This window comes from Dermacentor silvarum, chromosome 3, assembly GCF_013339745.2.
Source record: "Dermacentor silvarum isolate Dsil-2018 chromosome 3, BIME_Dsil_1.4, whole genome shotgun sequence".
Classification (NCBI taxonomy): Eukaryota; Metazoa; Arthropoda; class Arachnida; order Ixodida; family Ixodidae; genus Dermacentor; species Dermacentor silvarum.
The window spans coordinates 146297473-146321640 of record NC_051156.1 but is presented as its reverse complement, the minus strand read 5'-3'; the positions used below and the strand labels follow the sequence as shown (position 1 = coordinate 146321640).

The 24168-nt window shown below is 45.8% G+C and overlaps 1 protein-coding gene across 1 annotated transcript; it reads right to left on the bottom strand.

Moving 5' to 3' along the window:
• Positions 1–393: 393 nt before the first annotated feature.
• LOC119444868 (calphotin-like) lies at positions 394–24162 on the bottom strand. The gene is made up of 3 exons (XM_037709209.2): positions 23743–24162; positions 576–1608; positions 394–483 (listed from the first exon to the last, which is right to left on the bottom strand). Coding segments are annotated over exons 1-3 (1455 nt in total). The 3' UTR covers positions 394–481.
• Positions 24163–24168: the final 6 nt, after the last annotated feature.

Sequence of the window (24168 nt, the reverse complement as noted above, 5' to 3'; positions counted from 1 at the left end):
TAAACTGCAAGTACTGACAATAAGGTTCTCAGCCTAGCGTCGCAAGAAATAACACAAATTTCAAACTACTTTTGTAACGAGGAAAGTATCAGTATTACACCAGAGATAGCTGAGCGAGGAGAGAGCAGCGTTTCATGTCCTGATAATTAAAGGTCCGAGCGAGCATATAAATGAAATCATAGTATCCATCATACCTCTTGCTCCAATGTTCTCCAAGCAGAGTAGCCGGAAAGGAAAGGTAAACGGGGATAGTTTGAGCAATGCGTCCAGATGGATCGCTAATAGCTCCATGGGGCACCCATAGTGAAATCGTTCACTAAAATAAGGGCACAGTAATCACAATGCTTTGAAGGAGCTCTTTTTGTACAACAGGAAAATTTTATTTTGCAACTATGTTTAACAACCTAAATAAATGAGCCTAGGCTCAAGATACGCTTCTTTTTCTTTTCGACGCAGCATCTCTTGTGAAGAGGGGACTGTTTTCTGCAAGATAACAAAGAGTACGGATGAGACATTAGTTTTTTAAGTAATAAACGTGTAATTTACTGTTAAAGAGAATGCTGTAATGTACTTACACATCTTCCTGCTGAATAGGTTGTTGTAGTAGAAGGAATTTCCAAGACCATAGTCGTAGTTCCGGCCGTAGACAACTCTGAGGCCGAGGCCGTAGTTGCCAGCGCCGTAACCGAGGTTTCCAAGACCGTAGCCGTAGATTGGGGCGGCCTGGTAGCCAGCGAAGGCAGGTGCAGTGTAGCCAACGGTGGCCACAGCTGGTGCGTAGTGGACGTTCGTGGTGGCAACCACTGGGGGGGCGTAAATGGCAGCGACAGCTGGTTGAGCGGCGCAGGTTGTGACTGGGGCAGCGTGGGCGATGGTAGGCACAGCTCGTGCGTAGTGGACGCTGGTGGCACCAACAGATGGAGGGGGGTAAATGGCAGCGACAGGTGGGTCAGCAAAGTAGGGGGTTAATGGGGCAGCGTGGATGGCGGTGGCCGCAAATGGGGGCGACTTGTAGGTAGTCACGTAGGACAAAGCTGGAATAGCGGCGACAGCTGGGGCAGACCGGACGACCTTGGTGACAGCTGGGGCAGCGCTAGCAGTCGCAACTGGATCCGACATCGAGGCGTTACCGCGTGAAACTTCAGGGGCAGTCGTCGCGGTGGCTGCAGCTGAGACAGCAGGGGCGACTCGAACGCTCCGTGAGTTGATACGGGAGACATCTGGAGCAGCGTAGGTCGCGACAGCTGGAGCAGAGTGGTAGGTTGGGAAGCTGGACACGGCTGGAGCAGCGGCGTAGTTAGTGACAGCTGGGGCTGAGTTAACAACGGTTACTCCTTGAGCAGCACCGTAAGTAGAGGCTGTACGACCAATAGCTGGGGCAGCAACGGCGTAGCTGGCGGCTGGTCCGTAGGCCAGGCCGTGGCCGACACCGAAGCCTGTGAGGCCGGAGTAGCCGATTCCGTTGCTAAGACCGTAGCTGCTGAGGCCAACACCGCTGTTTATGGCAACATGACTCCCGAGGCCTGCGTCGCTGCCAAGGCTGTACGGCCGGTGAACGTATCCAGCAAAGGCGCTGGAGGCCAGGGTCAGGATGATGCAGGCACGGAACTGTAATGAATAATTCCCAATAAATGACTGTGAATTGCGTGGACATTTTCCTGAATATATTGACGCTTGTTAGTTTTGTGAAAGACATTTTATTGGTAAGCTACACATACTTGTATGCCACGGGGGATGCTTCAGGCGCACATAAGTTTACTGAATAATAATTCGGCAGGAACACTTAACACCACTTAGGGACTAGAATGCGCAAGCATTATAATTGTTTTGGCGAAATGTAAGTAAAAGCGCACGTTTTGGGCGATTTGCTGACGAGTTGCCTGCGTTCGTACAGCGTCAATCTCTCTACGGGCGTTAATGCACGCACCAGCACCACCTTTAGTCAGTCAGAACCGTGGAGCCGCCACGGCGTCTGAGACACGGGCTCGTCTCGGACCCCGGAGCCTGGCTACGCTAACCACTCAGGCCAAAATGTACCAAATTTTCTTTTCGAAGCCATTACTTTACTTTATTTCCAGGAACCTCCCAGAGAAGTTTGAAGTAAATGGGATAATTGTTTGACGTGTTTTTACTCTTTGCGCCATCGGTCATTTTTGGTACCATCTCCAGGTCACCACGATGCCGACAGATTTTCGCGTAATGGGGCAATAATGCTTTTGCAATCAAACTTGAGTTGATTGAAGCAGGGAACTGTTTATATTCACTAATGTAAGTGGACTGGTTGGTTAGTAGTCGTGTCATAATATTATTGATCATAGCGTTTCTGGGATTTAGAACTGCGGTAACTTTATTGTGTTGACACGATGGTTAAAACACGGGGAGATTTAGTCGGAGGCGAAACTGGCAGAAGCTTTTGAAGTGAAGAATTGTCGCGAGCTCTCCCAAATGGTAGAAATCATATCCGAGGTCTAATTTTGCTGTTCAGTGTCCAATGAAATCTGTTTGTGTAAGGATAGTGCCTTTTGTAACACAGCCATCTCTTACGGCTTTCTCCGAAAACAATTATCCCTTTTAATATTCTAATGGCCTGCGTTCTGAATTATATTGAAAGAAAGCAGAGGAAAGAGTTCTACTCCTGAAGTCATAAAGTTTTTCCCTTCGATAGCCAATCAAAATTAACGGAAAAGCGGTTTTGCGCCAAATTTAGTTCGCTCAGTAAGTTGATTTACTGGTCCTCATAAGGTTCTTTCTAGATGGTCTTCTATGAAGAAGAGAAGTGATTAAGTAGAAGTATGACAAATGGAGAAACAAACGCAGGGACTTGTGTTTCTCCACATTTATGCTCATTCTGTCAACAAAGAAATTGCTGCTTCCATGTTTAGACGGATGTCCGTTCCAAACTAACACTAGAATGACTGTGCATTAAACGCCTTGAACCGAACCTAGATGAAAAGCTCGAGGCGGCGCGCGCTTACCATGGTTGGGGCAGTAGCACCATTACTAGCCAAGAGCTACTGAAGTTGCCCGGTCTTCAACCCGCTTATATACCCGACATGAGAAGAGAGAATGTTAGCGGGAAGGATAATGATTCAGTGAGGGAGCGCTGTACTAAAAACCTCTTGGCATAATATCAATTGTAGCTCAGTGCATGCAGATAGAACCACAGATCTGTTTCAACTCACTTAACGTTACACTCACTAAGAGCACACTGAACGTTGCATTCTGCAGAGAGAATGCCGATTGGCGTTTTTAGACCTATCCTATTTTCTGATCTTAAGCCACTGACCCCTTCTCCTGCCCTCCTTTTTGAGCCCTTTCGCCACTCTCGTCGACTCCAATCTATCTTATATCCCCCCCGAAGGCAAAGGTGAGGAGGCAAGAAGTCCACTGAAGGTCAGTGAGCACGGTAATTAGCATAGAATACGGCGATGGTGCGAGGGCTGCGATACGGCCGCTCGCACTGCACGAGTGACTTGTATCGGGCAGCTGCGCGTCCGCCAGATATCGTTGATCTTGCGGAAAGTGAAAGAGTGCGCCTGGTACGTCCCGCTGTGTGTCTCCGGCATACGCTTTTTTTTTTCTGCGCAAGGATATAAATTAGAGCGAATGGTTTACGCGTGCTGTTGTGTAAACGGGTATCGATAACACCTACGGTCGAATTCGCTATGCAACTTTCAACGCTATATTGCATTAGCAGCCCGTAACGAGCGTATGCTGTAACACTGCGATGCTTAGAGAGAGGAAGTGCGCCGGAAATGCATGTTCTTTTTCGCCTCCCGTCTATAAGGTGCCATAATTAACATTAGCCAAGCGGTTAAAACAAAAGAAATGGCTTAAAAGTATGGTGCAAACTATGAGCTTAAGACCTACCTTGTTGGGTATTCAGACCTCTTGCGACCGAGCACCGTAGGTCTTATAATCCTTTCTTGCATTGTGTTTTTCCGATAATGTTTTCTTTGATCAGCTTGCCTAACGCTAGCTGATGCGCACATTATGTCAGTGAAAGAGCTTTCGGGAATGTGTGACTGGCATTCGCTGGATAGGGGAGCAGCTTACATTCTTGGGGATACTTTATTGATTTATCCTTTGAACTATAAGAAATATGCCCAAAAGAAAAGATTGGCAATGTTAGTCCATGCTTAGTCGTTTGTGAACAAGAACTGTCGACTCAGAACTTCGTGTAAGGGCTTTACATTAGTTAAGAAGTTTTCAACCAATTGCACAATTTGTGCTGTTCACTATGTATGATGATGAGGATGATTAACTACATGGTGCACTATAATTGCCTGGTATACTAGGAAACACTGAGGTTCCTGATATACATCATGTTGAGAAGTTATGGTTTGTTATGCCATTATACATTTGCACATAGTTCTGTAAAAGAAAATTTGCGGGAGAACTTAAGGATTAGACAATCATCCGAACCATATTCATCCATCCTGCGTGTTTTATTATTTTTTATGAACAACCTCTTGTTTAAACTTCACTGGGGTATCAAGAATTATGACGCGAGACCAAAAAGTAGAATGGCCGACAGTCCATTATTTTTAGCAGATTTTATTGTGCAACAATGGTAGAGAGAAATTCCGTTCAAGCCACATTTCGTACAAGAGCTGCGTGCATTACACGACACCAAAACCAATTTCCACTGAGCAGGCGCTTTTCTTATCATTTCTTTAGCTAAAGGCGCGACCATTAGTTGTAGCATGCGATGTAAAATGGTCTGTTGCGATCTCCGACCAACGACACGAAGTTTGTCCTTTCCTACAAGATGCAGGAAATCACAAGGGTAAAACAAAAGAGAGGCAGCTGTAAGTTGCCACCTTTTATAATAACTAGCTTTCTTACAGGTCCATATTCCACCTATTTTGTCGATATAGTCTTAATCGCACCTACAACTCATGAGAGGTATTGCTATGTGTCTAAATGACGTTGATCTCGAGAAGAAAAATTCCGTATTCCTCTAATAGTGCATTTATATTTCCATACATGTCATCCAGGCACGGAATATAATATTATAGAGACAAAAACGAGTGTTTTAAGCAGCACTTTGATGACTTGTGATTTTAGAAATTGTCGACATTGTCATGAAACACGTGACTCTCTATATCAGCAGCATCGATTGCGTGATGTGAAATATTTCACTTTCTAAAGAAGGAATTCCTAGGCGGAAGTGGCAGTAAATCGCAAATGCCATTGTAAATGCAAAATTGTATATAGCACTAATCCTACAACAGTCTCCCGAGCACGCTAATAAGCAACCTAGAGACGGACTGAGAAACTATACCCCACTAGACTATTATGCCACCAGCTCCCAGGAGCAGTGAATAAACTGCCACATCCAGTCGATATCTTCAAGTGTAAAATTACAAGCACCTTCAGACGAGCATTGCCGGGTGTGAAGCAGGTTCTTGTAAGGGTTTCAAATGGGCCCTGGAGACAGAACCTGAGAGTACCCACACCAAACAAAGCGGTTCGTCCCAGCAAAACACACAATCTATGTAATGCACACAGCATGGAAGAACAGTTAATAAACACTTAAGGAAATTAAACAGCAGGGATAATTAAACACACAGTACCCGAAAACAAGCAATGTGGTGTCATTCCGGATCGAGAAAGTGCATAAGCTGGATAGTTCAAGTTAAACCTGTTCTGCTTTGGCTGACGGTGGGCGAGGCGATGAAGTCGTGATCATCATCAAGGAAATTGCCAAACTTGAGAGAATTCAGCGCCTGGCTGCATGGTTTATTTGCTCCGATTGAAAAACGTCATCATCAGCTTCTGGTTTATTAGTCAAACTAAGAGTGGATCCGCTCCACGTGTACCGTAAAATAGCGAGGCTGAATTTTTCGAATCGTTGTTTCTAACCAAATAGGCTTAGCAAATGCCACATATGTTACTCGTCAACCAAACAGGTCGTCACGTATTTTTTATTCTAAAGAAGTTCATTCATACTTCGCGAGCAAAAAAAAATAAATAAAAAAATTTAGAGAAATTGTATTTTTCTTAAGAGTGAAGAACGTAATAATTTACTGGAAAGTGTTGTTGAATGCCTGTCTCGTGTTCCCGTTGAAAAATGGTTGAAAAAAATAAGAAGCCATTGAACTCTGTGAAGGCGGATGACCAGCTAAGCTGTTTAGCACACGACACAGAGGTGGCACAGAATTTTGAACAGAGGCACGAACGCATTTATTGGCTTGATCTGTTGTCATCATGATGATGGGTATGCACACACATCCTCGTATTGTCTCTGTTGTTAGTATAATAATTTCATCATATTCGCATTTAGCCCGGACTCCCGAGGAACAATGCGCCTGCAAAGAGCGATGGCCGGAGCAGAGACCAGAATGAAATCATCGCCGGCGGGCAGCAAACACCACCGATGAAGATCTTGCACAAAACGCCAAGCGAACAGCAACTTGCTTTTCTGGTTGTTTATATATATTCGCGTGAACGACGGGGCGACAGCCCCGAGGAGCCGGCAGAAACTGGACACGCCTGGCGTTCCGACGGCACGGCCACCACGGTACAGAGGGAGGAAAGGAAACTAGATAAGCAAGCGCTTGGAACGCCGATAAAGAGAGGGTGGTGCAAACGTAGACATGGCCAAAGCGGGTCGGTCTTTTGGGTTAAGATCCAATTATAGCTGTTTTCACCCTTGTGCCTGGGACCTCCTTGGGTCCTAGGTATGACAAGGGTAGTTGAAGGGCGTGTGGCAGGTCCCGGAGCCCACCACCCAAGTCCACAGTGGTATGTGCTAATGCGCTTGGACCCTTTCTGCACAGGCTACGGGATCGGCCCATGAGACTGTAGTGTTTGCTCGCGCACATGAAAATTTCATGGGAGCCTAGCCGAAACAGCTTTGCTCTAAAACCATCTTTTGTAAACCCTCACTTGCTTGGTCAGCCTTGCTGCCTGCACTATTGTGTAAATTAATAACATAAAATAAGTAAGCAGTGAAGTTCTCACCAAGGCAATGGTGGCGTTGAGTGACGCGTCGCGGATGGGTGGTTCGAAGTAGTCGCCAGCCGGTTGAGGAGACGCCAGTCCCGCATCAAAGTTGATAAAAGAATTCGGCAGTGGGCAGTGACGTCCTTGCCGCGCCTGTCGGCTATCTCGAGCCTGTAGCGCGACCGCTTGCCTTCTTCTCACAAGCACTGGAGTTCACAGGCCTTGCGGTTTACTGTCTGGTCAACTCGGATGGGTGAAGCTTAGTGGCTCGGGTCCGCAGACTGGTAGCATGTCTTCAACACCTGATCTCGTGACCGACCTTCTTCCGGTGTTTCCCTGCGACTACTCCTCCGACCCCGCACATCGCTTTTCCTTCTTCTCTGACCCTTGTATCTTTAGCGGATTGGTTGTCTTCGTGATTCCACCTCTTTAAATGATTGGTGTTTCGGAGATCCATGGATTTCCATGATAGCTTCCTTGTTCCTTGATTTTTTTTCTCTTTCGCCACGTGTCCTCCTGATTGCCGCACTTCGACGTCATTGTCTTTTGTAAAACATGGGGCTCTCATCCTCGCACCCACGCTTTGCTTTTGTTTTTTCGTCTCCCAATTCTTTTTCCTTCGTGTCGGTCACTGTACTTTACAAACCGGGCGACAAATGTTGAGTGACCTTGGGTTAAGTGAGCATCTAAACTGCCAAATTAACCTAGGAGCTGCCACCCTCTTAATTCCTTCCTATCACTAAAGACAAACCGAACAAAAACCATATCAAGGAATATAAGTCTGGTAGCTGTGGAATCTGCATTTCCCAGATTATTCACGTATGTCTCTTATACTCCTTCATTACGTAACGCCTGTACGACTGCTAGCGTCTCTACTGAATCAAATGCATTTTCATAATTCATTAAAGTAAGGCAGAGAAGTGGATTGTTTTTTTTATTAGCTGGTTGATGACGCGGATGTACTACATTGCAGAATAATACTTCCTGAAGTCAGCCTGTACTCTTGGTTAATTGAAATTATGTGCCGCCCGGATTCAATTGAAGGATATTTTGGTGAATATTTTACACAATATTGAAAGCAAGGTAATGGGCCTATAATTCTTCAGTTCTTTAACGTCTCACTTCTTGTGGATTAGTATAGTCAATTGGCACGATTCTAGCTCTTTGCTACACTTTTTGTCATGAAGCACTGAGTATAAATGGCCGCAAGCTTTTCATGCATGATAGCTCATCCATCTTTGAATAAATTGACTGTTATTCTATCTTCTCCTGCCGCTTCTCCCTGCGTGCTCACTTACAAGGGCCTTCTAACTTTATCGCTAGTTAGATAAGGAGGTTCTGCATCCGGCTCATCAGTACGTCGAATGAAGGTAAGCGTAGCTGCTCTGGGTGCTGCACATGTCAGTTGAGCATTCTTCTACTGCTTTTACTGTATCATCCAAACTGTTGATAACAGAACCCTGCGTATCTTTCACTGCATACACTTTGCTTTTTCCTATGCCAAGTTTTCTTCTCCCTGATTTCAAGCTGCGGCCATTTTTTGCTGCTTCCTCAATCTTCCTCACGTTATAATTTCTAATATCACTTGCTTCTTGTTGATCAATTTTGACAGTTAAGCGAATTCTATTCCATCGTTGTAGTTAGACACTTTCATGCTTGGTCGTTTCTTATATTGGGTCCTTTGCTACGTCGGAGTGCCTTACCTCCTACCTCAAATGCTGCTTCGGAAATGAGCCTATTTCGGTTTCTATCATTACCTCTGTTATATACATCTCCAAGTAAAAAGCTGCATTTTTGTTCGCGAGCACTGGTCTGAACTCGTTTGCTTTTTCCTTTTGTGTCTAAGTGGGCCTGTTTCTTCTTGAAAAATTTTACTCTCACTTTCTTGCAATTGAGAGAAATCCTAGAGCTCAACAACCTATAGTCACTGCCCTTTGCCCCTACCTATAGCTTCTACACTCTGCACTATGCTGGGATCGGCAGAGTGTATGGAATCTACGTCATCTCTTGTTTCACCATTAGGGCTTTGCAGGTCCACTTCCTGTTGCTAGACTTCCTGAAGAAGGAATTGATTTTCGGACCCTATTCCTTTGCGGGCATTCTATCAACATCTCTTCTCTAGTCTTCCTCGAATCGATACCCTAGTTGCCAATGACTTGTTCCTGAGCTTGCTTTTCCCCACTTTTTCATTGTGTATATCACTATGTGTAGTGTTTAGTAAAAATTTACTAAGAGCGATTACGGTTAATATCAGTATAATAAGAAATATTACGATGAAACGAATTAGGCATTAATAAGGCTCCTTAAGACTAATGAAGAGTATGAAACTATAATGGCGATAAATTTTTCAAATAATGTACGAAATTATGAACTATTATTTTTATTTAGCCGATTAGTATTATTTAGGGCAAATTATTTGGCCTAATGAATAAGAATTTATCCTATGTTTGATGAATTACCGATCAGTTGAATTATGCCAATCAGGAATAGTCCATGGTAAAAATAGGACTTAATTCAAATTAGGATTAGTTCTTATTGCATTACTTGAGCCCAATCAGCATTATTAATGTTTATGAAAATTTATTCAGAATACACTTGAGCTGAATTGATAACACTTTAATTTCTCCCAATAAAGATAATTCCGACTAATTATGTTCCATAGTAAGGTAACAGCAACAGCACATTGCAAGAGTTGAAGCATATTGCCTCATCCTCGAAACCGTGTGTCGTGATGTGTGTAGCTTGGCCACTCAGTCCGTCATACGTTGCATGTGTGCAAGATGAGCGACTGGAAATATTGCTTCCGCATTATTTGACAAGTCCCACTAGGAAGCTTCTGCAGTTATCTTTTTGAAGTCAGTTATACGGTTTCCGCCGCCGGACGAAGTTCGCTAATTTGACGACAGATATTCGTAGGGTAATGTCCAGCAATTTGGATGATATATGTAGTAAAAGCAGCAGAATAATTCTATACTGAGCTGTACAGTCCTCAGAGCAGCCACGCGTCCTTCATTCTACGTACTAATGAAAGGGATATAAAGGCTCCTTCTTCAACTAGCGATGAAGTTAGAAGGACCTCGCAATGCATGACCCGGGGAAAAGCGGCAGGCGAAGATCGAAGAAAGTCGATTTCCTCAATGATGGAGCAAACATACTGCTTGAAAGTCTTGTGGCCCTTTATACGCAATGCCTCACGACTTCAAGTATACCAGGGCGCGGGAAGAATGCCATCATTATCCTAATGGGTAAGAAGGGAGACGTTAAAGAATGGAAGAAAGATCTGCCCATTAGCTTGCTTTCGGTATTGTGTAAAATATTCAAGCTAATTTCCAATAGAATCAGGGAAACACATGACTTCAATCAACCAAGAGAAGAGGCTGCCTTCAGGATAGCATATTGAATAATGGATCACATTCATGTCATCAATCAGGAAATCGAGAAATCTGCGGAGTACTCAACCTCTCTATATGGCTTTCATAGATTATGAAAGTGAATTTGATTCAATAGAAATAGGCATTGCGTAATCAAGAAGCAAAATAGGAATGCTTGAAAAGTTTGGAAAACATGAACAAAGATTCCGAACCTATACCTTGGTTATCCCCAAGAAAAGTATAAAGTTACCTATTCAGAAAGGGGGGAGACAAGGAAACACAATATATCCGTTCGTATTCACTACACGCTAATACGAAGTATTCAAGCTATTAGACTGGAAATGCCCAGGAGTGAGTATCAATGGTGAAAATCTCAGCAACCTTCAGCTTGCAGATGACGTTGTCTAGTTCAGCAACACTTGGGGCGAAGTACAACAAATTATTGAACACCTTACTCATGGAAGGGATGGAGTTGCGTTGAAGATTAATATGCAGAAGACAAAGATAATGTGTAATATCATGACAAGGGAACAATAATTCAGTATCGCTAGTCATCCTGTAGAGTCCGCATAATAGGAGTACATTTATCTAGGTCAATTACGCACAGTGGACCCTCATCGTGAGAAAGTAATTTAGAGAAGAATGAAATGACATGTATAGAGGAAGCCTTGTGACGTGGTTTCGATTGCGCTGAGCATCGGCGAAATTAAAATTACCTTTTCCGCCATTGTAGAGCGGGATACACCTAGGACATGTGCACCTAGTTGCCCAAGTTGGCGCCAAATACGTTCATAGAAGTACGGGTCACACCTACTGGCTGATTGCTCCAAGTCAGAGTGCTTAAAGTCGGTGCGAAAGAATTTAATTGAAGAGCGGTACCTACCCAGCCCGCATTTACAGTAACCAATTTCGGTGCAAAAGAGGTTTGCTTAAGAGCTGCACCTACTCCGCCAAACCAGTTGGTGCGAGTGTTGGACCCGAACCCTGCTTCCTGAGCCCAGCAGCCCGATGTGTTTCCCATTCAACCATGGACTGCTCGGTGATCCACATAGGGGGGAGGGGGGACGGTTAGATAGATACAAATCTAGCCCCTATACGCTCAGATTACGAAAGCATTAAAACTTTGTTAAAATGAAAAACTCACCTTCGCACCCATCATCAGATGACAGATGGTTCATGGTAATGCGTTAGCACTGAATCACTATAACGACACAACGTAGTGATACCATCGAAACGAGTTATGTATGAGGTGTATACTGCAGCGAGACTCCTCTTTCGCGTTTCACTAAGAACTCTCTGCGATATCTAGCGTGGCCCCAGAGATTCCCAGCCGTTGCCTCTGAAGTGTATCGTGCGTCGGTGCCTGCGAACGCAGATAAATGCGTCATGCAGGAACCGGCCTCCTCTCTCGCGTTTCTTTCTGGACACGCTGAGCCATCTAGTGACACTGCCGAGAAGTCCGCGCGTGGCCTCTGAGACAAGGGTCATGGTGCTCCAGGGGCAGCGAATTCTTAAAATTCTTCCCTCGCTTGCCGCGCACTCAATCGCACATACTTTGTGAGCCAACTTCGCGAGGGGTTCCTTGAACAGGGACACATCTCCAGTGCATTCATGGGGCAGCTCGCTAAATTTTTGCCTGAAAGGCCTTAATTGAAAAGCGCCACATACTCAGCGCACTTGTGATGCAACTTGCTAATTTGTCGGGTTGCGGTCATTGAGGAACCCTTGTGACGTGGGTTCGATTCCGCTCACTGTCGGAGTCATTCTAGAGCGGCACATACACATACTCAATCACCCAGTTGCCATGAAGAAGGTGCACTCGAGACCAGCACTAACAGAGTGACACATTGCCAGTATACTTCAAGTCGGCTACAACAATTTCTTCGAACAGCAGTACTTACCCAGTCCCGCATCTAGAGACTCAAGTTGGCGTTGCAGAGCGGCACGTATGTACACATTGCCACCTACTCAGGGACCAAAGTGGTTACGATGGTTGGTTTCGAACACGGGTACCTCGACACAGCAGCCCATGCGCCACCCATTCGACCCCTAAATATCCGACAAGAAACATCATCATCATCAGACAATATTCATGTCCACTGCAGGACTAAAGGCTCTCCCAGCGATCTCCAATTGCCCCTATCATGCGCTCGCTCATTCCCGCTTGCGAATGCATGCTTCTGAATTTCCTCACCTCACCTAATTTTGTGCAGTGTTCGACTGTGCTTCGCTTCTTTTGGAACTAGTTCTGTAACTCTAATGGTCCAGCGCCTATCTGCCCTACGCATTACATGACTTGTCCAGCTCCATGTTCTCTTAAGGCCATACACAATATCGGCTACTGCTGTTCTCTCCCTGACCCACAACGCTATGTTCCTGTCAATTCAGGTTATGGCTAACAATTTTCGTTACATCGCTCTTTGCACTGTGCTTACCTTGTTCTCGAGCTTCTTTGTTAACCACGAAGTTGCTGACCCATGTGCTAGCACCAGTAAAATGAAATGATTGCAAAGTTTCCTTTTCAACAGCAGCGGTATGCTTCCAGCCAGGGTTTGGTAATGCCTGCCGTATGCCCTCCAACCATTTTCTTACTCTGCTGTAAATTTTCTTCTCATTATCAGAATCCCTTACGAAAAATTGACCTAGATAAACGGATTCCTTAGACAGCACAGGTTATCTGGCGATCATGAATTCTTGTTCTCTTTCCAGGCTATTGAATACAATACAAAGTTAGTTTTCAGCGTATTATTGTTCAACCCTACTCTTACCCTTTCTCGGATAAGGTTCTCAGTTATTTGCCACAATTCATCCCCAGTGTTCCTGAATAGGACAATGTCTTCTGCAAACCGAAGGTTGTTGAGGTAGTCGCCGTTGAAACTCACTCCTAAGGTATTCCAGTCTAATAGCTTGGATACTTCTTTAAGTATGCAGTGAATAGCACTGGATAGATTGTGTCTCCTTGCGCGACCCCTTTCTTGATAGGTAATTTTCTTTTCTTCTCGAGATTCAAAGTAGCTGCGGAATCTTCATAGATATTTCCCAAGATATTCATGTACGCCTTCTGTACTTTTTCATTGCGCAGTGCCACCATCACGACTGATATTTCTACATAATCAAATGGCCTCACTGGCCATATGGAGAGGCTCGTTGTATTCAGCCGATTCCCCAATTGTCTGATTGACGACATAGATGAGATCCTTTGGAGAAAAGTAACAGTCATATATAGATACACATATAGATCTGCATGTATAGTTCCCGAAACGTTCGTGAAGTACCCGAATAGTTCTAGCGCATAAACATGCTGCGCATTAAAATAGACTATCAGGCTCCCTCTGTTATCAGAACATGCGCTTAAGACTCTGTCCTCTCTGTGCCTAGCATGCGACCACATTTTCGGAGTTTGGTCGCCAGTTCCTCGTTTAAAGCTTACGACTGGGCTAATTATTGCCCGAAACTGGGGCGGAGGATGATTCTGGAACCAGTAGTAATAAACCCACGATGATTCACATATTGGGTGCTCCGCAAGAGTGTTGTTACTAGTACTTATTTACAGAAATAATTGATCTTGGTACATTTTCTGCCTCTATCTTGGCACAAAAAAGGTGGGCAGCTTGCACTATAGTGGTGCAAGGCTGGAGTCAACAGCGGATCTGGTGATCGACCTAGCTGCTTCAATGTTTTACTAGGCTTGGCTAAGTTTTCATAGGAAATGCTAAGGGATGCTAGCCACTGCATTCTGAATCGGCTCGCCGCCGACACGCAGAATCTTGCTTCGACGCGTGATGCGCTTCAAGATGAGCGGCTTCTTCTTTGGGTATCCGGATCTTCTTTGGTCGTCCGAAGAAAGGCTAGATGTAGTTGCCACAGAGTCAACGAGAGTTCTGCCGCCGTCGCGGCGGCTCCGTGCTTTATCAGTATGTTTCTGTATGCTTTATCTCGCCGGTGACGTCACGGCCAAGCTGCGCCTGCATACTTGCCGAGGCATGGCTAGTCGAAACCTGTCAATCCGCCGCCAGAGGCGCCGGCTGCAGTCACCAGCACCGTGCGCGTTGGGCGCGAACGCGGGAAAACGCGGGAAAACGCGGACGGCGTCGGCAGCAGCTCTGCGCGTTGCCTCGTTGGTGCTGCTACAATTTCTTTCTCTCTCTCTCGCTCTCATTTTCTCTTTCTCTCTCCCGAGCATAGCGTGCGCCGCGTGCATGCTCTCCTTCCCTCTCCTTAACGTCCCATGTCAAGGCAACATGTGCACGGCACGGAGAGGAGGTGGAGCTCACGCCGCTCCACGAGATGGTTGCTAGGCAACGCGTGGTGACGTCATCGGCAGGCGCAGTTTTTTTGTTCCCAGTACGCGGCCTAACCAAGAGCTTAAACAGCTTCGCTGTAAAAATGAATGCACTTGTACTATCACGCCAGTACAAAACACTAACATTGGCTCTTCTGGCTCTCGACATTGATGTAATGTTTAGTCAATGTCGCTTTCTTTAATGCGCCTTTAACTTACAGAACGACATTTATTTCATACGCGATATTGTCGGAGGCGCATACCTACACTCAAAGAGCATGCCCTTATGTACGAACCCTCCTTGTGTGCATGTTCGTTTCGCTGGTTAAAGCGCTACGGACACAAAATCTTAAAAGCTTACGAAAATGCTGAAAATGAATCCTCAGTGTGTGATTACACCGAAAAGAAGTAGTCACTTAGCTCATTTTTGATCCGATGACTTTATTTCTGGGGTTTTTGTGAGTGCGCGCCTCGCCGCCCGATCCGCGCGAGTTGGAAGGCGTGACGTCACGACACCCTGGTCGGATAGCCAGCCGGCCCGCCGCGGTGATTCGAAGCGCGCCGACGCCGCCATCACGAGCATGGATTCTAGTTCTGGTGTCTCTACCAGCTATGAGCAAACGTCTCAAGACGAGGACCATTCCAACTTGGCAAGAATTATTAGCGCTTACAGTTACGAGCCTTCCGCGTCAGAGAGAGTAGATTTTAATGAAGAGAAGGGAGGAGAGGTCGGCCTGGAGAGCGTGTCTCTAGCCTGCTAATCCTCACTGGGGTAAGGGGAAGTGGGTAATTCCGCGTCAAACGACGAAAAAGAGCAGGCGGCCGTGGAAGTGCCGGTCAGGCTGTCGCGAACCGTAGAGCGAAGATTTCGCTCTGCACCAGACACTTGTGCAAGAATTATTTGTCATTTCCTCTGTAAACTTGCTTTTTCAATATCGCTCGTAGGCGATGCAGCTGCTGGGTACTTCTGCACTGCGTGGATGACTGAATAGTTGTTTATGCCGTCGGCGTGAGCAACTGCTGTGAGGTATCAGTACCTGCGAGACTCTCACGTCCACTTCGCCAGCCGCCCGACAGATGGCATCACCTGTCTGGCGTTCTCCCCAGTTTTTTTTTTTTTTGCCTGTGGAGAAGCAGAGCCGCGTGTGTTTGTCTGCCCGACTAGCCTTGTATTGTTTTACTATGCTTTGCCAACATTTTTAAAGACATTACTGCCTTCGTGCCCAGCCTCGGGCATCTCGCCCTAGCCACGCCCTCGCACTGCTCAAGAAGGCTGCAAGTGAACGAAAACAGTGGCGACATCTTTTTGCCTCCTGTTTTCAAACGCGCCGATGATCATTTCTGTCTTGCGTTTTCCTGAGAAGACCGATGGCACAGCGTCAAGCTTTAGGCGTTGCCTTTTGAGCGGCATGCCAAGGCTTTCCAGCACAGCCAGGCTGCCCCCCCCCCCCCCCCCCCACGAAAGTATTGACGTAGCGGCAGTGCTTAAGATTTGCACTTCCGCGCAGCAGCCCCGAGAAAATATAGAATGGTAGAGAGGAAGGAGAGAAGAGACAGAGAATGGGTAAAGGCAACGCCATCACGAAACGGGTGAATAACCACGTTGCTACTCTTTGCTCGTGGGAGCTTGTATACATGGGAGCTTCGCAAGAGGAGGGAAAGTTCTAATGTGTTATAATGCACCGGCATCATAACACATACACTTGATCGGAAACGAAAACAAAACTGCTTTGTGGGAAAATTGTGGTAAATTATTAAGGGCACTGATACGTGCCAGTATTTTTCCTAGGGTATCGACATCAAGTATGTGAATATAATTCAAAAAAAATGAAAAACCAAAAATGCCCAGTGAACGTCCTATGGACGTCCGATTTCCGCAAGAAGAATTTCCCACAAGCTTAGCTCGGACATTTTTCGGGACGAAATGTACCACAGGCATCCCGCATAGACTTGGGACGTGCATCTTAGACGCAATACTATCGTCCATTGATAATTATACACCGAACGTCCCAAATGCCCAATTTTGGCTTTCATAAGACTTCCCTCGGAGAGCCGATTTGCGTGCTCGAGGCGGTCCCGCGAACGTCCTTGGATGATCTGCGCGATTTAGACAGATGTCCTTCAGACGTGCGAATTCGCCACAGCGGGCAGACGTCACTTGTGACGTCACTTGTGAGTGTTGGTCCAATGGATTTCAGGCGCACGAGGTAGAGGGTTTCAGTGACCCTGAGTGCATTCTCAGGTCCCGAGTGCAGTGACCCTGAGTGCAAGAACGGTGTCGACGCAACGCTAAATCTCGTCAGTGGTGTAGCAAGGGCAGAGTTCACCCTACTGCTCACTATTAACACACTCGCGTTCTCCCCAGACAACGAACAACATCCAGCGGACGTCCTAAAGATATCCTGACACCCCACGTCCTATGAAAGACGTCCCGCAGGCATTCATCGGACGTAGGATTCAGCGAACTTCCCAACAATGAACAATTCGCCTTTTTCATTTTCCTGTGCTGCTCTCTGCCGCGCGCCGCTGGAAACGCTTTGTTAGGGTGCTGGGGCTTTCGCCGGTTGATTTGTGAACCTGCGCCCGTGTTAAGTGCGCATCGGTTGTGCGTTTCGTGGATCGCGAATAATTAGTAATGGCTTCTGGGGGGCAGCATGTCGTTCCTGGGAGCCATGTAGCACTCACCAACTATATACATGTAGGGTGAGCAGGCCTGAGTGTGCTGTTTTGTTTACACTGCGGCCGATAAAGGCACGCTGAGTTCCCTCTGCCGTAGCGGCTGCTTTGGAGTTTCTTGGCGCTAACTCCGGCACTTGCACCTCACTTTTTTGTAATTATTTTTACACATTCTTTAGACATTTCGCATAAATAAGATTTTTCGAGTGCGCAGCCTTCCGCGTCGGATTTAGCAAAGCGATGCACTTGTTTACATCGGCATCTACAGCCACAGATTGTTGTTAGCGTCATAAAATGGGGGAAAGGTGCATATCTGAAAAGGCGCTGATATGAAAGAATGCCAAAACGTAGAATAAAACACACATTTTTGCCCATATGAGCCGCGTTGTTCCATCGTCAGACGAGTCAGTATGAGCGGCTGAGGCACTTAAACAATGGCGGCTGTGATCCAGTTACAAATATTGGGCTGTTGTTTTATTACTGATTCTCGCTTTTTTTTAACTTCGCGATAGTTAGTTTGCGCGTGTCATAAAGCATTATTAGAGCAAACTGTGCTCGCATAAGCGCTCATTTAAAGGCCGTGTTCTGCAAAAACGCGGATGCCATCGCTGACACCGTTGGTATATAACTGAGCGAAGCGGCTCTTTATGCTGCTGTTCCGAATGTACCGTCTCTTGTTTCTGGTTTGACGCAGAGATAAAGAGTACATCTCAGGAATTAAGAAATGTGTCAGCATGCCAACACGTAAAAACCCACCCATCTACGTTGCGAATACGACCGGCAGCCTACGGGAACGCTGACGTATACAGATGTTGGCACAGGCGTTGGGCACAGCGCTGTGTCCCCGCTTGCAGCTTATTGTGTACGCGGCGATCGAAGCGAATGGTAGTTTATTTCAAATCGCTAAGGCTAGAATTGGACTATAAAAGCAGTTTCTTTCATTATAACTTGCTTACTTTTCAGTACGGGTCCGCCGGTAGCGGGTGCGCGAACTCGACGGCGCCAGGCCTAACCTTCGCTGAACAGGATCAACATTGGCTCAAACTTATGTGCATGGATTGAGAGGGTCGAATCTTGTGCATTTCAACTTCGTAGGCATGTCTTGACTCACTTTGATTGCGATTATTTATATATACTAACGAAGCCATTGCGGCTATCACGTTATCGGTTCGACGGCCGATCGCGCGGGGTTCGGTCGAATGATAGTCGGCACGCTGATTTTATCGGTTCCGTCGACAAGAAAGCCCGTCGCAGTACGACAACTCGCGCTCGTCGGTTACGTCTTGTAGGCCTGGTATGATAAAACGGTCTCAGCGACACTGTGCTGAATGGTCGGCCAATCGTAGGCGTGCGCGTCTTGTCGGTCTCGTATCGACCCAGTGTTACCGCGCCTTGAACGAGTACGTGAAGTCGGGCACACGCTGCCACTACCAGCAAGCGAGGACCGACGCTGCAAGAAGTCTTCGTCAGCAACGCGTTTTTAAGTGTCGTCCAAGTGTAACGCAGGGGTTTATCGATAAATTTGCTATTACAGCCATCAATGCAAGGCGGCAACTACGTGGTTCCCTGTGCAGTCTAGACGAAGCCCTCACCGCTTTCTGTTTAAAGTGGAGTTGCAGCATTACGCTACGCACGTTTTCGGTACCGCACCGACGTCGAGGTACGAGTGAAGTTTCAACGAGGTACACAGCACGAGTTTGCACTTGCAGTAGCGCGCGTGCGAGCGCATTTTTTTCTTTTTTTTTTTTTCGGGGGACGTTCCCCCCGAGACGGGGCCGCACGGCCGCGCGCGCGACCCTTCCAAAAGGTTTCGCGACTAATCCGCCAGGGCAGGGCGCATGCGCCGTAGCGCCGTGAAAAAAGGCGGATTGTGCACGTTATCGGAATGTCTTGCTCGGCAGCACGTTGGAAGCGCGCACAAAACGGCCCAATACGCTGTGCATTTCGTTGTTCTTTTTTTTTTTGCGACTAAACCAAAAACGCTGCACATATTGATAACTTTTGCAGCTTATGCACACTCTGATGGCCAATTGCTCCTGTGTAATTTATAAATATCCTATTTCCTCCCTGTCAGTAATGTAACAGCGAAATTTCGCAGGATTGCACATGAATGTTCCGGGCTACCGCAATCGATTTTGACGCATTTAAATAGGAAATGCAGGGCAATTGAGATGTGTTTTAGCTACTAGAGGAAGCTAATGCCGAGTGGTGGATACACATTCAGCGCAGCAAATGTAGTTCTTATAATGTCATGACGTTATTTAAACTCCTGCATTGGCGTTTGGCTGCCACCGTGCTTCTAGAGCATACATGCCATGCGCAGAATGACGGAAGCTACAGAATCATACCCTACGAGATTTGTTTTTGTAAGGTAAGCAGAAGGGCAGCTGGCCGTAAAATATGACACTATCATTAACAAAAGCATTAGTCATAAAATCTAGTTCGAAAGTTGACTACTAACACAAATGCTTATAGTTTATATCTACCTTTTGCTAAGGACGATGTCTTCGCCATCATTTTTGCCGTAGAAGCGAACCCAGGCCGAGCCAGGCCGAGCAAGAAATTGCCCGTTTTTTGGTCACAAGAAGTATCGCGCATACTTTGGTATTGTGCAAAGGTGACTATAAACGCAATTTCTATGCTCTTGCTCGCGTTTTTTTTTTTTTTTTTTGCACGCATGCTTAGCTTCTCATGAGTCAATGTGGTCGTGTTGGCTATTATGCTTCTTTAATTTTGCTCTGTGTACTTTCTTAGTGCGATAGTGGGAAGCCAATGCGGATGTCGATTGACGGTGACCACGAAAAGCGAGAAGCATTGCCGTTTGAAAATAACAAGAGTAAGTGATGTTTGCCCTGTGTTTCATATTCTATGTCTCTTTCTTGAATAATTTTTGCTTTCTTTTGCTGCATTTGTTTTGTGCGCTTGAGACGCATAGGTCATTGAGTTTATTTGTTCAAATGCTGTCAGTATAGCGGCGCAATATGGCTTCCTTGCCACCGGCTGCAGTTTATCGGCGCGTCCACCGTAAGCTAGTAACTGACTTGAATCACATGTTCTAGTCCATTGGAAAACCTTAAGAAGCTTCAGCAGATGCACCAGACTCGTACGCCTCTAGTGGTGATGAAGAACCGTCGTTGTCCTCACATCCCGTCGTATGGGCAAGATGCTGAAGCGACGTGCGGCTGCTGTGATGCTCCGCCAGAAGGGGCAAGCGACATTGGCCTCAGTGAGTGTAGTGGTATTTAAAACAACGCTGTCAGAGGCAGAATACGTCTCTTTTGACATTCAGGAATCTTCACAACGAGGATTTGAAGATGCCGAGCGCATATCTGCACCTGAAATCGTTTGCGGAAATCTACTGGAAATACGTCATTGTGTGACAGTCAAATTTTTTCGCCAGTGAATCACATTGCGTTGCCGAAGTATTGTTTGTTATGTAGTGCACAATATTATAGTTCAATGTAGCAGCAAATAAGGAGAATTAGAATGAAATTCTGTGCATGTCTTTACATGCAAAATAACAATCTCTATAAGTCATGCTGTAGTGGGCGACTGTAGAATAATTTTAACCACCTAGTGATCTTAAATGTGAACACGAGAATTTTAAATTTTGCTTCCATCACAATGCGTCCACCGTGGAAGGTAATATGGTGGATAAACTTGTTGCCCCAGCATTCAGATAAATCAGATGTGCCTACCGATGTGGGATATTTCAGTCCGAGTGGTTTATATATTTGTCTTGTTTGCTAGCTGCAAATACCATATGGCTGAGAACCTTTCCGCTAACTCAAAGCTACATGTCTAGCAATTTGTAGGGTTGGCCTTGCTTTGAACTTTTATCTATTACCTTTATAACCACAACTCTTTTCGTTCCGGTGATGAAATCACCAAAAATATGTTTGCACTTTTTTTACTTGCAGTCACGCTCAGAGACTGGCAGGTGTCATCTCAAGCAACCGCAGCTCTCAAAGAAATAGACAAATTTGCAATGTCATGCACCAAGCGAGCCGCTCCAGTGGAGAAGAAAGGAGCGGCTGCTGTTTACTCAGCTGTGAATGTGGTGTTTTCTACAGTCTTGGTTACTTTCTACTTTTGACGTAACTGAAGGTGTTGCGCTGTAGATGGAGGTTTCCCTTAGTTGCAGGCTCTCATGTACTCTCATTCATTCTATTTCTGATGCCTCCCGAAGGCCTTTTTTTGTGCATTGATGCATTGCTGATGGCGACCTTGAAAATCAGTAAGCAACCTAAACCTCAGGAATTCGCTCTGTATTGGGTCATATGTATATTTCCGTTGTATGTATAGCATGGTCGAATAGAGACTGAATTCTCTCTTAATTTCTGGATTGCGAGATGCTTGAAATCGAGTCACCACAGCGTTTAGTGAAAATTGGTAGTGCATATGCTCAGTGAAATATTTATTTTTATTCTCTTCTTAGGTATGTTCCTTCTTAACTGAATAACTATACAGGGTGTATGTCTTTTTATTCCAGAACGAAGTTTTCAAAAATTGCCCGTGGCAGATAGCTTCATTGTAATCCTTGATCTGAATTGCTTGAAGCAGAGGACTTTACTTCCCCAATAAATCGAAATGCATAACCAACTAACTGGCAAAAATACTAGGTCCTAAACGAATTACTTTATGGCACATATTGCAATTTGCAAATTGTAGCTGTCAAGTCTGTAATGCATATTACTAGGAACAAATACTAAGGATGGCATTAGTTTTGAGTTAGGCACCGTCAAACCTAAGGTAAAAGTTAACTGCTCCACTTTCTTAATGCACAAAAGTAACGGGAGGCCGATGTATTCTGTGCCAAACTGAAAATTAATTTTAAGTGGATATGCACTGTGTACGCACTGGCTATAATTTGGAAATTGCAACACGTGCGGCGATTTAATTAGAAGTGTCATTAGCAAAGTTCCCTTCATTAGTCGAGTATGCATTTGTATTTCACGTGAAAGTAATGTCCACCGCGTTCAGTAATCTAGCACAAGAACTACAATTGACGTAGCTCCACACACAATTTTTAAAATCTTTCTTATGTCGAAAAAATTATTTGGTCCGTTTTTGCACATAAGAAAATTTTTGTACATAAGAAAATGTTCAGCGACATTCTGGCCTACATTTCATCGTTCTAAGCTTTTGTTGTTCAATACTAATTTCCAACAGTGTCTGTTTAATGTACTTTGGTTTTGCTTCTTAGCTTCCTAATTGTTTTTTCGATCACTTTCTTCCTTCTCTTAGGGGCCTGATGACTCTTCGCAAAGTGCATCCACTTAGGGAGCCCAAATACAAGTTAGAATCAAGCTGTGTAAGTTTTACATGGTTGCTCCACTCATTTGCATGCAAATGCCACCATGTGGGTCCAACAAGCATGACTAATAACACCCATCTTACGTGCCGAGCTGACGATATATCCTCCATTCCACATCCAGATAATGTCCGAAAAAGACCCGACCAGAACTTTTGTTGGAGATATATTCGCTGTTTCACAAGGGAGGTATTCTGGAGTCTCGCGTAGGAGTGTTTAGGAACATTCATAGGATCTCCTCAAGGAACATCCATCAACCGGCCTTAGGATGTCGGTGTGTTGTCTGGGTCGCGTACGCTCTGATCTGGTCAGTAAACACGAAGATAACGGCATCTAATATTTCATTCTGTGCTGACTAATGCTGATGGCTTCGTCTAGGTCTTCCCTGGGGCACCTGCAGCCTCACTAGCCAGGCTATTCACACCAATGTTGTGAGACACATGGTAGTAGCAAAAGCACTGATCTTTCTGTCAAGCAGCGTTAACTTGCGTTTCGAGTCGCGAAGACAAGTCACACTCGCGTGCCTGCGGAATACAGACCGAAGAGTTCAAGCCCCAAGCTAATTACGTTGCCATCGCTGTCATTACGGCGGCCTTCGGTAGAAACTGACCAAATTGTTTTGTGTATTGTATATAACATACATCAGTATAAAATACAAGTACTGCATGTCCATAGAAGTAAAGGTCCGACTGAGCATTACATGTGATATCATAGCATCCACCATACTTATTGCTCCAATCTTCTCCAAGCACGGCATCCGGAAACTAATGGTGAACGGCGATAGTTTGAGCAAGGAGTCCACCTGGATCGCTAACAACTCGTTGCTGCACCCACCACGCCCTCCTTCACCATATTAGGGGACAGTATCCGTAATGCTTTGAACGAGCTGTTTTTGTACAAGAGAGCAAAATTTATTTTGCAACTAGTTTAACAACCTAAACATCTGAGCCTCAGCTAAACACATTCTTCTTTTTTCTTTCCGACGCACTGTATCTTCTGAAGAGTAGACTCATTTCTGCAAAAAGACAGAGTGTGGATGATACATTAGTTTTGTAAGTACTTAACAGGTCATTTGCCATTATAGCGAATGCTATAATGTACTTACACGTGGCCTGATAGGTAACGAACGTCGGTGCGGTGTAGCCAACGGTGGCCACAGCTCGTGCGTACTGGAAGTTGGTGGTGGGAACAGCTTGGGAGGCGTAAAGCGCCGCAACATCTGGATCAGCGGCGTATGTGGTGACTGGGGCAGCGTGGGGGACGGTGGCTAGAGCTGAGGCCGACTTGTAGGTAGTGCCGTCGGACACAGCTGCCGTAGCTGGGGAAGACCGGGGGACCTTGGTGACAGCTGGGGCAGCGTTGGTTGTGACAACGGAAGCCGACTGGGAGGTGCTGATGCGTGACACGGCAGGGGCAATTGTTACGACGGCGGCAGCCGAGGGAGCAGCGGCGACTCGGACCCTCCGGGAGATGACACTGGAGACAGCTGGAGCAGCGTTGAAGGGGGTAGAAACTGATGGGACAGCCGCCACAACAGGAGCGGATTGGTAAGTGGTGACGCGGGGCATAGCTGG

What these genes read in the sequence shown, in the direction of transcription:
- LOC119444868 (XM_037709209.2), bottom strand. Translation starts at nt 24,162, where the DNA reads ATGCCCCGCGTCACCACTTACCAATCCGCTCCTGTTGTGGCGGCTGTC. An exon ending in ACGCACGAGCTGTGGCCACC is followed by an intron (nt 1,609 to 23,742) that starts GTTGGCTACACC and finishes TATTCATTACAG; the next exon opens with TTCCGTGCCTGCATCATCCT.